The sequence below is a fragment of the Dermacentor albipictus genome, unplaced genomic scaffold, assembly GCF_038994185.2.
Source record: "Dermacentor albipictus isolate Rhodes 1998 colony unplaced genomic scaffold, USDA_Dalb.pri_finalv2 scaffold_32, whole genome shotgun sequence".
NCBI lineage: Eukaryota > Metazoa > Arthropoda > Arachnida > Ixodida > Ixodidae > Dermacentor > Dermacentor albipictus.
The window spans coordinates 2,882,815-2,897,179 of NW_027225586.1; the positions used below are offsets into that span (position 1 = coordinate 2,882,815).

At 41.4% G+C, this 14,365-nt stretch overlaps 1 protein-coding gene across 2 annotated transcripts in view; it reads left to right on the forward strand.

The window, feature by feature from the left end:
• LOC135897529 (UDP-galactose translocator-like) overlaps positions 1-14,365 on the forward strand; it is a 68,457-nt gene that overhangs the window by 2,592 nt on the left and 51,500 nt on the right. For both annotated transcript variants that reach the window (XM_065426176.2, XM_065426175.2), the window contains exons 2-3: positions 3,267-3,514; positions 10,108-10,191. In XM_065426176.2, coding sequence (XP_065282248.1) covers positions 3,338-3,514; positions 10,108-10,191 — 261 coding nt within the window. In that variant the 5' untranslated portion in view covers positions 3,267-3,337. The remainder of the gene's footprint in view (positions 1-3,266; positions 3,515-10,107; positions 10,192-14,365) is intronic.

Here is a 14,365-nt window from a genome sequence, read left to right on the forward strand (position 1 = left end):
TGTGTCCCTGCTATTTCGCGCTAGTCTTTTGAATAATGATGACACACTAGCCCAACTTTCTGCCTTGATCGCTCAGAAATGCAGTTGTTTGCTTGAAGTCGCGGGGTACAATCGGGACTCTATAGCAACCAAAAATTAATGGGACGCCGCACATTGGGCGCTCACTGGAAGACTACAAGTGAAGCTGGGCAGGGTGATATGGGCTGGACAAATTTGAAGAGAGGGAAGCTCACAGTAAAATTGAGTATGAAGAACGGCTGAGGAATATGGAAGAAAGTAAATGGGCTGGAAGAGTGTTCAGGTATCTATCTGTACAGGAATAACATTGATTCAGAGTGGAGCAAAAGAACTAGCAAGCTTACCAGAAAGTGTGTGACATCAAATGCAAAGTCAGAGAGGCTGAGGTAATTCCATGGGTGGCACCAATGGAAAAGAAACCTGCTATGAGTAACTAGGTAAGAGGAAAAAACAAAATAAGGAAAGAAACAAGTTATGATAACTCAAAGGGAAGCTCATTACTTTTCAAAGCGAGATCAGGACGCCTTAGAAATCGCACTTATAAAGCGAGATATAAGAAGGAAGAAGAAGAATCTGCTTGGTGCAGTAAAGCTAGGGAAACGATGGAGCATGTTTTATTAGAATGTGAAGATGGTCCATCTTCACATTCAATGGTCGATTTAGTAATTACTAGCCTCCTTGAAGCCCTTGGGTTCGGCTAGAGCAGGGGGAAAGTAAACATTTCCGCAATAGAGATTAGTAAGAGGCAATTGGAAGATTGGTAGAAGAAAAGTAGGGAAACGACAAACAATGGAGGCATAAAAAAATAAAGTTCACCATAGGGGTTCAGAAACTTTGGTTATGGGATTCATCGTGTGTTTTTTTTTCCCCGTTTTTTTTTCTTTTTTAACATAGGCAGGACCATAGGCAGTATAACAGCAAGAGCTTGGCGCACAACCCACCATCCCATTCCAAAGGGGACGCTCATAACATCCATCCATCAATCCATTTTTAGGGGCCGTCCGTCAGGGTCCCGCCAGCTTGACCTATGTGCAGTAGGAAAGCACACCAAGTATAATAAGTAATATAACGCATTCCGAGGCTTATTTTCCTGCATTTTTTTTCTTTTTCGAGGGCCTGGCATGGATTCTTTAAGCAAAGAAAAACATTGAAGGAAATGTCAGGCAGATGCCTCACTCAGCAGATAGTATGTTAAATTACCCCTTGATGTAATAAACACAATCGTGAAATGAAGCTAGAAACACAAGTTCGAAACAGCCAAATGACTAATTAGACCTTTGTGAAATGACAGTGCTGGGGATTTGCAAAAAGACAGATTCTTAGAAATATCAGTGTAACATGCAGATGCCAAACCTTCACCATCTCTGGCTTGATATTGTGCTGATGCTAGACAAAGTAAAGAGTGCTTTGTACAATTGTGCTTGCAAAGATGTTCTTTCCTTTAATTTAGTTTTTTTAGGAATCGTAACAGCCATATCGAAGGCACTTTTTTGTATTTAATAGTGGCTTCTGCAGATTAAATACCTCAAAGGACCGTCGTCAGCATTTATTGATTTTGTGTATTGTGCGCATAGTATATATCCCATACTGTTGCAAAGATTTGAACACCTGCATGCTGGGAAACCCACATTTGCTGTTATAGGAGGAATAGGTTCAAGTGTCTTCTTTAGCCATGAACAAATAAGTGCCCGTCATCAACCAAGTTTTGAATTTTCATTTTCTCTAGCTACCTTCACATACAAGCATTTTTAATCATGCATGGTTACTTGCGCAGTTTCTAGGAGAGGAGGGTGAGCCTGTCGTTACGAAGTACACACAATGGGCGTTCAGGCATGTCCCTTGTCCATGCCAAAGAGTGTATTCACGACAACGGAAGTAGTAAAGGAATAGTGTTCGAATTGAACTTCTGTGATTTGATGGGACAACCTCTATCCACTAAATCGCGTGATTTTTTTCGGTGTACCTATGAGAGTAAAGGCATTTACTGAACAAATATAACATGAGTGTTTGCAGATGCACCCTGCGTGCAGACACTACAGAGAGCACTGTAGAACACGTAGAAAAAAATTTTGTTGACATAGTAATGCATAAGAATATACTTGAGAAGTGTTGAAATTCGGCCTTGTTGGTACGACATACTGTAAGTGAAGGGCAAAAGAAACAGGGATAGATGGAGTACATCAGTGCGTGGGTTGCACCCTCCATCCATCCCTATTTTTTGCAGTTCACTTGCAATAGGAAAATACCTTTATGCATTGTACCAGTACTATTGTGCTGTGCTGTCAATTCATTGCACCTGACTTCGTGCTAGAAGTGTCATTTGCAGACCTAGTCTGTCAGCTGAAGGGATCAATCCTCCCTTGGGATTACATGCACTTATTTATTTATTTATTTGATACATACTGCCGGCCTGAGTGTCAGGCCTTGGGCAGGAGTGGGTATACATGAAACAATACACTGTTCAGATGATCATCGTCTTTAGGGCAAAAAACAAGAATTTTTCTTTGCATGACATATAACCCATATTACAATGAGGGGCAATGCATTTTTTCCCCATTACGTGCCAAAACACTCTACACATTGCTGAGAATGCACGCACAACACGACCATGTGCTCTCATTTTCCCTTTAACTCAATGTAAAAGACGGGCCCCCGTAGCCCCCCGAACTACTCGCACTATCTATTCGCCGAACACCACACACCTCTGTCATATTCTTCCACCCTGGGTATGTGTATGCTATATGCTTATCCATGCCGTACATGTGGGTTATACTGCTACCATATGCAGTAATTAAATTTGCTCATACCAGGTCTTACGTTCATGACTAAATTATTCTTCAGAATTTTAAGCATGGCAGCCTGCAAACAAATATGATAAAACATAATATTAATGGCATGTGCTGTGAATGTTAAGCCTTCTCAGACTAATGTAATATTAAAAATACAAAACGATATTGGTGCTCAAACCTGAAAGTGATGTAATTTTACTGGCATGGCTCTTCACAGGCAGCGTAGTGGCACCAGTGCGATGTCATTACAGGCCCTACACAACATGTTAAACCTTTTAAGGGAGCCAGAAAGTTTGCTGCACCCACGTATAGTTGGAAAACCATTCAAGAAGTTCAAGGACAACGCTATACTTTGCTATAGCAGTCAGTGCTTCGTCCTTCGGGTGAAACTGCAAATTTTTTCTAGCATGGTGTGAGATGTCTGGATACATGGTGTGTGTAATCCTTCTGCATATGCAGGAACGCAGCAGGCACTCAAGTATGCGTCTCTGGTGACATTGACAGTTCAAAATGCTGCTCTTAACCTAACCATGCGGATGGCTCGCACACAGAAGGACCTTTTCATAGCCAGTACGGCTGTTATAATGGCTGAAGTGATAAAGCTTGCAACATGCCTCATCATGGTACGCGTGGACGAAGGCAGTTTCCAGAAGTGGCGTTCTTCTATTCACCGCATTGTAGTGTTGCAGCCCGTGGATACACTCAAGGCAAGTGCACATACATGTGAGGTTGTATTGCATGAATAAGTTGTTTAGGAGCAGTTAATTGTGTTGTAATGTGCATAAAAAAAATGAAATGCAGCTATTTCGTTGTGGGCAAGGTAAGGAAGATCTTTTTCTGGGATTGTGAACTTTGTGAACAAGCTACAACTTTTTTTTTTGAGTACAGAATTAGAATTGAGGAATAGATCTAATTCTAGTACCTTTAGCTAACACCTTACAGCCTTTTCAGGAGCTCTCAGAACAGCCTGACAGTGCATTCAAATAGTAATGACCACACAAGCAGCTAGACACTTTACTTATTGGTTCCAAGGAAAAAACAAGAAAATGAGACAAACATATTTTTTCTCTCAGCACATTAGGCATGTGGAATAATTTTGCCTGAGGCTGTTGTTTTACCATCTGACAACCTCTTTGCCTCAAGACTCAGCTGTCGGAACATGCTCATCATGAAACAGTTTGTCAGCAGCCTGTTATGTTTTTAGCATAACTGCGAGTCGGCCTAGTTGGAACAGATTCATCTTAAAACTCTTTGTGCGCAAACAACATTCCAGGCTTGTGAAGAATGGGATAGTCATTTCGTGTTTCTGGTCAGCGTTGTTGAAGTCATGTCACCACACTGTAGAGATTGCATTTTTTGAGCAAGTTGATAGGTTGACAAAGGCTGGGTACCCGCTCGCTGTGATGCTGGCGTCGTGCGCTAGACTAATGAAAGAACTTGAAAAGGATAAAGGACAATGCACAAAGAATCAAAGGCAGAAGGATATAGCTTCCAAGGTTTCAGTAATTCTGTATGTGCACGGCCTTTCACACAGACTTAAAAAGGTGGCTGGTAGTTATGAAGTAAAAGTGGTATTTTCGGCAAAAAACAAAATAGGTAGTGTGTGTTCCAAGGTTAAAAAGAAGTTCGAAAGTAAGGATGATGTAAAGAAAGAATGTAGTGTTAAAACATCCGCGCAAGAACCAATTTGTTGATTGCACGAAGAACGTTGTTTACCAGATTCCTATGACGTGTGGTCATGTGTACGTAGAGTAGACTGGGAGATGTATTAACACGAGGTTAAAGGAGCACTTGTCTAGTCTGAAAGGTCGCCCTAGTACGCATTTGGCAATGCATTGCCAAGAACATGATTGCTCCCCTTGTCTTACTAGGACAGATATTTTGTACAGGCATAGGAATCAAACCGCTAGGGAAATCGTGGAAGCACACCGGATTGAAAAACAAAATGAAAAATGCATCAGCCATCCTTCTGTTTCATTGTTAGATAAAGAAAATTCGCTTCTATCATCACATCTTTAACGCATTTTGTTGTAAGTGGTTGTTTTATGCACCTTGCTGTTTTTAGTTTGACCGGGTGGCTTTTGTCCATGTCTTTTTATCACAAGTGTTATATGTAATATTGACGTGCTCTTTTGACTTGATCACGCAGATCTGCGGGTATCATATGCAGTATAGGCTTGCTCTGTTGACTAGATCGTGCAGATCTGTGGGTATTTAAGCAGGTAGTTCTTCAAAAATGAAACCAGTTCTTAGAAAGCGCTCGTCCTTGTGTTGCCCCTATTCTTCGTCCCTGTTTGTTTGCACACAAAAAGTTTTAAGATGAATCTGTTATGTTTTGCTTTATGCAGATTTTGTATTTTGCTATGCAGTTACAAGTGTATTTTGTTTCGCTGTGAATGAATTGCTAATGTGCTCCTGTTGTAATAATGCCCTCTGTGTAAATGTAGTCGAGTAAATAAGTCAAATGCTACTTTGTACCTTTGTTCTGTATTTATTTATTTATTTATTTATTTATTTCGCATGCTTTCAAGACTGAAGGGCATTAAAGATAGAAGTAGAGTAAAAAAATGTAAGGATACTAACAAAAATATTGTCACGTACAAGTTTGTGCCGCTGTGGATGAAAGGACATTGTGAGGTGAAGAGGAAGTTGAAGTGTCTCGACGAGCGGTAGATGGTGGTACCCTGACTACTGAGCTACAACTTCGTTGCTGTATATATTGTAAATACATATATTTTATTCCCCCGTAACAATATTAAGAAAAGGCATCTTGTACAGCAATGTTGAAGTTAGAGTCGGTGATGAATGCGACTGATGCGGCAGAGCAATTGCAGTCCTTGCTTGCCCTAGGGATGAGTGAGTCACTGAAACAGTTTGTGTGGCACATTGGCACCCTGACTGTGGTCAGTGTGGGATGAAATATAAGACTGAGGGGCAGAAAGGGTTTCCTTTAAGAGCGGGGTTTAAGTGTAAAAACTTTGGGAAAGAGGCAGAAACAGGAATGGCATGACGAAAGATCATGTAAATTAAGAGTTTGTTTCATTGATAAGATACTTGCTTAACAAGAATAATTAGACAAGGTGAAGTGTGCACCACGCTTTTGAATACTTTCTACTGCAGTCACTAGTGAAGGCTGAGCCGGATCCCAAATGGTTAAAGCATACTGCAATTTGGAATGAACTAAAGTTTTGTAAAGAGTTAACTTCAGGGAGGAAGAGGCAGAGCTAAAATTATGGCGTAAGTACCTATGCGTGCGGTTAGCGTTATTAGTAACATAGTCCACATGTGAATGCAAAGAAAGGTTATTTGATATGTGAAGGCCCATATACTTGCGAGAGGTAACTGACGTCACTGGGGCACCATTAATAAAGTATGTATGCATGGCAGTGTTAACGAGATATTTGCATGGCCTTACATTTACTAGCATTCAGTAACCACTTAGAACACCACTCAGCTACACAGTTAAGGTTGTCCTGCAGTTCTTTGGAATCGAATGGATTAGTAATTGCACAGTAGAGAACAAAGTGATTTGTGAATAGTTTCATGAGAGAAGAAAAAGTTGAAATGTTGTTAATGTAGATTAAAAAGAGAAGTGGACCCAGAATGGAGCCTTGAGATAGACCTGCTGATACATCAGAAAACCAAGAATTACGGTTGTTATCATTAGCAAACTGCGCCCGATCAAAAAATTCAGTTCAGTCAACTTAAGCAGAAGGGAATTGTGAGTCACAGAGTTGAAGGCTTTGGCAAAATCAATAAATATGCAGTCGATGTCGATACTTAGATCATAAATTTCAAAAAGATTGTTAATAAACGATAAGAGCTGTATTTCACATGAGAAGTACTTACGGAAACCATGTTGACAGAAGTTAAAAAAGGAGTTATATTCTAAAAAAGTCAGCCAAATGCAAATATGTTTACAGAATTTTACAGAGAATTTTACATTAAATGCTTGTTAGTGAGATATGCCTGTAATTGCTGGGTAAGTGTGTGTTGCCTGATTTGTGAACTGGAAGTACCTTTCCCACACACCAGCTATATGGAAGAACAGAATGCTGCAATGACTGTGTGAAAATATGCAAGAAAATAACAACAGAAAATACATCAGTACATTTCAAGATTTTTGAATTGAGGTAGCCTGGGCAGGCACAGGAAGATGTTTTTCGATTGTTAATTAGGCAGCTAACACCAACCCAGTCAATAGTAGTTGGATTCATAGTAAGAAAACCTGAATTTGGTACAAGTGGTAATCTATGTGGCATCACAGTAACATATGAAGAAAATACATCATTAAATACATTGCAGCACTTTTCAAGAGAAGCAGGTTCATCGTTGGGGCAAGTTAAATGGGTGATATTACTTGGAGTACAATTAACTATAATCCAGTATTTTCAAGGCTTGGTTTGCAATAGGGATGGAAGTGTAACAATGTAACAATGTGCTGTTTCACACTAGTGGCAGCTGCGTTGTAGTCATTTTCAGCATGGTAGTAAGCAGACCAAGCGATGTCACTGCGTGAAGCTTTTTTTGCAATGAAGCAACTGGTTTTTTGTGTTATGAAGTCGCTTCAAAAAGGGGTTCAACTAACGGTATCGTGGTTTGCAAATCAAAGTCCTTTGCGACACGATATGTTCGTTTCGTGGCAACATTTTATTTTTGACGATACACCAATTTTTTTCAATACAGCTCCGATCACAATTAGAAATGTACGAAGCTGCTAAAATTTCCATTTCAGAGGTAATTGAAGCCAAATCAGCTTTGCTGTAATTGTGAATCACTTTACTGTTTTCTTTTTGTCTTGATGTGAAAAGTGAGTGCATGGTGATCATTTAAGCCTTTTAAGTAAAGAATTAAGGAAACTACATCAGCATTTGTGATGAGAATCAGGTCTAGTATATTAGATGAAGAGGCAGATACGCGCGTAGATTTAGCTACAAGCTGGGTGAAGTGGAAGTCCAGACAAGTGTTTATAAACTGGGTACTTTGAGAAGACTGGGACATTACTTTGTCATTGTGCCAAATGATATTGGGCAAGTTAGTCACCAAGAAGGAAAATTGGCGAGTTATGGTATCTGACAACAATTTTGTTTAATGCGGTGTGAAACAATTGCTGTGACATAGTTACTAGAGCAAATAAGGCTAACAGAAAAAGGGTGGTACAAGGACAGAGCACTAGACTTCAGCTGACAAGTTTTATTCAGATAATCATGCAAAGGGACTACCGTATGCTCAGAACCATGCGCAGACAAATGCACAAACGAAAGTGCCACAAGGAGAAAAACAAATGTGTAACGAAGCCGATAAGCACCCACAACGAGCGAATACAAACCATTGGCAAAGTTCTTCTCAAGATACAACACTTCTTTATCAATGAGTGCCAGAGGTGGTGTGCTTACGCATTCATCAGCAGTGTTTAAAATGCAGAACGCTTCAAAAATTTTCCTATCTAACTGCCTGGCAAATCATCAGAGTACAACATATAATGGTTTCCAGCAAGTACGGACACGAGCACAAGTAGAAACGGACAGGACAACTCTAGAAACGGACAGGACAACCAGCGTGGTCCTCTCCATTTCTACTTACTTGGGCTCCCGTCCGTACTTGCTGGAAACCGTTATATGTTCACCATGCACCAACTGGCCCAGCAAACTACTCTACTAATCTGAGTACAAGTGTATTATGAAAATGTGGGGAGCAATTACTTTTTTGGCAGTGGTCAGCCAAGTGGCCAGTGCCTGCTAAAGCACTTACAACAGTTCTCGTTAACCTTGTTCACGCTAGTAAACATGCCACAGCAATAGCATCAGCACTAACTAGCCCAACTCTCTTTGTTCATTGCGTTGTGAAGGTCATCGCAAAATGATGTCGAAGTAGTTGGAGGCCGATAGCATATGCAAAAAATGACATCTCTGTTGTCGAACACAAGCGCACAAACAAATTCTGGTGGAGTTTCCATGGGAACAGAGCTTGAAATGAGCATTTCAGTAACTGCAATCAAGCACTTCGCCTGATCGCTCACCACGATCGCAGTGAAAAAATGAATACCGTTTTCCACAATAAAAAATTTCTCTAGTCTTTATCTTAGCAGAGAGCCACTTTTTGGTAAGACATACAATGTCAGCAGCGCATAAATAAATTAGTGAAGACGTTGCAGTACATTTATATAGTAGGCTTCACAGTTAGTGAGAAAAACTTGATATGTTGTTATTCCTTTGCACATCAGCTAGTTATGTCGAACTGTTTCCTTCAATAGCTTGACATGACCGAACCGAAGAGCATGCTTCACATGGCATGTCAACTTCACAAATATTTCTTGTTCACAAATAGCTTGTTTAGCCGTAGTGAATATGGTTGGTGTGTTGCCTTAGTAAAATCTAGTAGCTTTTCCCTAGACTGGCATGTTGTTCTGCATAAATGTTCACCCGCAGACACTCCGGCGAATTTCAGGTTGGATTTCAGTGCCAGAATTTTGTCCTTTAGTTTAAAGCAGGAGATTTCAATTATAATTAGATGAGTCTATCAAGACTGTAAGAGCCAAGTCTGTGGGCTCTACATTCCATATTCTCGGGGACTTCAAACTTAAGATGAAGGGATGAAAGGTTACGTGCCAATTTTTCGGACAGCGCCCACGTTTCTGACGGATTGTCAGAGGTACCACAAAATATTAAGTTATCCCGATCGGAGCGGTCTTTTAGATCAAGACGTGTCAGGAGAGAGGCATTTTCAATTTTTAACACCCTGAGCTACAACTACAGGTACGTCAGCTGCTGACGGGTTATGCTCAAGTCATTCAAAAATCGATTAAACTGTCATTAGACACCAGACACTTGATTAGTTAACTCCACCTGCTTTTCTTTTAAATCTGTGATTTTCAAGTGTTCCAAGTACAAGTAGTAGCAACAATAAGTGGCAGTAACTGCTGTTTGTAGAGCTTTCAAGGTGATGTAAGGCCTTTTTAACCACCACAGTGGCAATTGCATTCTATTGGGGAAAGACTTCAGTGAGCAATGCAAAACTGCTCATGTACTAGATTTGGGTTAAAAATGCCAATAGGCGTATCTCACAGTTTAAGTCTTGCTCTGAAACACTAGACCCAATCAACCAACGAATCATGCTTTGATAAACAGGTGTTAAAATTTGTTGCCTATATTTTACTTGAAAAATAAATTTTACATGTTCACAAAGTCTTTACCTCAGCTGCAGTGACATCCAGTTGTAGATGCTCCGCTCACAGACAACAGCATCCTGTTGTCTTTCTAAAGCTACTGCCAGTGTGACTTCTCCTGTCTGTTCAACTTAGGTGGCTGTGCCATCTTTGGTGTACAACATCCAGAACAACCTGCTCTATGTTGGTGCCACCCATTTGGATGCAGCCACATGTCAGGTGAGACATTCTGCATAACACTTAGTATATGACTACATGGAACCACGTGACCATTGCAGAGCAAGCCTTGGATATTGAAAATACCATAATTACAGTGGAGATGTTCTTCATCGCCATGCATTGCAATCTCAATGGTTGTGATACCTTTATGCAGACCTTCTATATAGGAGTGTATAGTTGAAAAGTGAGAATACTTTTAGAGCGCAGTTCTTAGGTACCCCTTCTTGCAGATAGCGTCAGTGTCAGTGAAACCGAGTGAATGAGCACAGCGAAATATGAAACAGAATGCGGAGAGCAGCTGGGGGATGAAAGATGCGAGGAGGGTGCAGCGCAACCAGGAGGCGAAAAGCAGAGGAGGGTATGACGAAAAGGGTGAGGTGGAACGCGGAGTGCTGGCATGACTAGGCATGTGGCTAGTGTGGAAATAAAGCGCTGACGTGGGCTTCAGGCCCACTGCACATGTGCTACAGTCGAACCCAACTGTATAAAACCCATTTACATCGCATTATTCTGTATATCGAACAATTTCTGAACATGGAATAGTGACAATGAGTATATATAGCAAAAATTATGCTTACATCAAACAAATATAGTAGCGACTCCCGATATATCGAACGACAAACGGCACAAAAGTGCCCCCACAAGTTGGCTTTCCCTCATGGCAGCGCGGTTCCATTCAACCACTCTCCCTAGCATGGCCACACTGCGTCAGGCGAGCCGTCGACACTCCCCCACAAAAAAATTATCCTGACCCGCCCGCAGCGCTTGCTCAGACAGCCAATCAGAGGCTCTTGTGCCATCGTCGTGCAAGATGGCACAAGTGGGAATTGTCACGCTGCTTTTCTGGTTCATTGTGTTTGTGCCTTGTGGGCCTTCTCCCACAGTGTTACCATGATGAAGGGGCAGAATTTGCTTTTCGCCGTGAAGCTTGACATCATAAATTGGGTCGACCATGGTGAAAAGTCGGATCACCCCATTGGGTGCGAGATTCCAAGGAGCACTTTCAGCACGATCTTGAAGAATAAGGGGGAGATTAGGGCTAAACAGACAAACTCGCAACCCGGTGCCCATGGCACCCAACGCGTATGCACGGCCGTGTACGAGTGGTTCATATGAAATTGCTTCAGACGTGCCGGCTTCCGCATGCCCGGTGATGACTAAATTCTGACGAGTGTGAGTGTGATGAAGGTGTTGTCAGTGTTGCCGAAGCTTGTAGCGAGCTGTCAGAATTTCTGGAAGCCGTTGGCGAATCAATGGTGGACGAGTTTGTGAGTGCAGATGATGGTGTTGCGACCAGGAGATCCCAAAAACGAAGACTACATTGCCGACTTCGTACCGAGCACAAGTGAAAGTGGGCACAGTGAGGAAAGCAATGATGGTCCTTTGCCCACATCCTCCGAGGTGATTGGTGCACTCGCACTAGTACAGTGCTTTAAGCACGAATGTGGAAGGTTATGGCCTCAGCTGCTTCGACTCTTTAGACAATGTGGAGAAGTGCGTGCGTCGCAGGCACCAAAATTGCTCAAGCAGAAGTAAATACAGGACTATTTCATGCAAAACTAAGCTAGTTTCACCAACAAAATGATTCCATAAATAATAGATGCAATTATGATGTCCAATTCTTTAGCAGGCATATATCAAATTATATTCTATATCAAACTGATAGGCGTTTTTTTGCAAGCTGGATATAGCCGGGTTCGATTGTATTCGCCTGCGGAATTCGCAGCCACTAGGGAATGCACTCCGCACGAGCCACACGTTCACGCTTACTTTCAGAACAGTGAGCGACGCAAATGGTGAAAATGCTTCGTCTGTCAGTGCTGCTCAATGAGCTGCCCGAACAGATGCTCAGCAGCGGTTTTGAGAGCACCTTGTACTTGGGAAACAAATTGTTTGCCATAATATTTCGCGAATTCAAAACACCTAAACAGCTGCCCTTCAAATTTGCATTGTGGAATATCGTAGTCAGAAATTTTTTGGGGAACAACAACATTCCGCTCAATCCACTGCAAGCTTCTTTATCAGAGGTGACGGCCGAGGTGGATTTTCACCATCTGATACAAAATATGAGCGCCAGATCACATTGGGATGTAATACAGTAAGATGAAAGGCATAAGTTAGTTTATCAGACAACTGTTCAACCAATTTGATGCAAATTTGTTGTGTTTGAATAAAGTGACTAGAATGTTAGAAAAGAATGTTTAATCATCATCATCATCATCAGCCTATTTTATTTCCACTGCAGGACGAAGGCCTCTCCCTAAGATCTCCAATTACCCCTGTCCTGCGCTAACCAATTCCAACTAGTGCCTGCAAATTTCTTAATTTCATCACTTTACCTAGTCTTGTGCCGTCCTCAACTGCGCTTCCCTTCTCTTGGCAACCATCCTGTAACCCTATTGGTCCAACGGTTATCTAACCTACGCATTACATGATCTGCCCAGCTCCATTTTTTTCAATGTCAATGTCAATGTCAATTAGAATGTCAATGTCTTAATGTCAATTAGAATATCAGCTATCCCTGTTTGCTCTCTGATCCACACCGCTCTCTTCCTGTCTCTTAATGTTACGCCTAACATCCTTCGTTCCATCGCTGTTTACGCAGTGCTTAACGTGTTTTCGGGCTGCTTTGTCAGTCTCCACATTTCTGCCTCATATGTCAGCACCGGTAGAATGCACGGATTGTGCATCTTTCTTTTTAATGATAATAGTAAGCTTCCAGTCAAGATATGACAATGTCTGTTGTATGCGCGCGAACACATTTTTCTTCTTCTGTAAATTTCCTTTTCATGATCAGGGTCCCCTGTGGGTAATTTAACTAGGTAAACATGCTCCTTCACTGACTCTAGAGGCTGACTGGCGATCCTGAACCCTTGTTCCCTTGCCCGACTGTTGATCATTATCTTTGTCTTCTGCACACTAATCTTCCACCCTGCTCTTACACTCTCTCTGTTAAGCTCCTCAATCATTTGATGTAACTTGTCTCCGGTGTTGCTGAACAGGACAATATCATCGGCAAATTGAAGGTTGCTGTCATATGTGCTGTTGATCCTCACTCCTAAGCTAGCCCATTTTAATAGCTTAAATACTTCTTCCAATCACGCAGTGAATAGCATTGGAGAGATTGTGTCTCCTTGTCTGACCCCTTATAGGTACCTTCCTACTTTTCTTGTGTAGAATTAAGGTAGCTGTGGAATCGGCAGATATTTACGTAAGCATCCTGTACTCCTTGATTACGTAATGCCTCTACAACTGCTGGTATCTCGACTGAATCAAATGCCTTTTCATAATCTATGGAAGCCATATATAGTGGCTGATTATACTCTGCGGATTTCTCGATTACCTGTTTGATGACATGGATGTCATCCATTGTAGTGTATCCCTTCCTGAAACCTGCCTGTTCCCTTGGTTGACTAAAGTCCAGTGTGGCCCTTATTTCATTGGAGATTATCTCGGTGAATATATTATATAGCATTGTAAATAAGCTAATGGGCCTATAATTTTTCAATTCTTTACTTCTCCCTTTTTGTACATTAGTATAATGTTGGCACTCTTCCAGTTCTCGGAACCCTTCAAGTCGATAGACAGTTCGTATAAAGGGTCACTAATTTTTCAAGCATTATGTCTCCTCAATCTTTGATTAAATTGACTGTTATATTCCGTCTTCCCCTGCCACTTTTTCCCGTTTCATGTCTTGCAAGGCCCTTCTAACTTCATTGCTAGCTATAGGAGGAGTTTCTGTATCCTGTTTATTCCTGTTTCGAATGGAGTTATCCTGAGTCATCTGGGTACTCTACAGGTCAGTATAGAATTCTTCCACTGCTTTTACTGTATCTCCGAGATTGGTGATGATATTACCCGGGATATCTTTCAGTGCATACATCTTTGTTTGTCCTGTGCCAAGTTTCCTTCTCAATGATTTCGGGCTGCATCCATTTTTTACGGCTTCTTCAGTCTTTCTCATGTTATAGTTCTGAATATCGCTTATTTTTGCCTTGATCAATTTTGAGAGTTCCGCGTATTCTATCTTATCTCTTGAGTTGGACACTTTCATTCCTTGTCATTTATTCATTAGGTCCTTTGTTGGGAGAGCTTACCTACTAGTTGCCTTGATGCCTTACCTCCCACTTCAATTGCTGCTTCTGAAGCCAGGCTAGTTATGGTTTCGCATGAC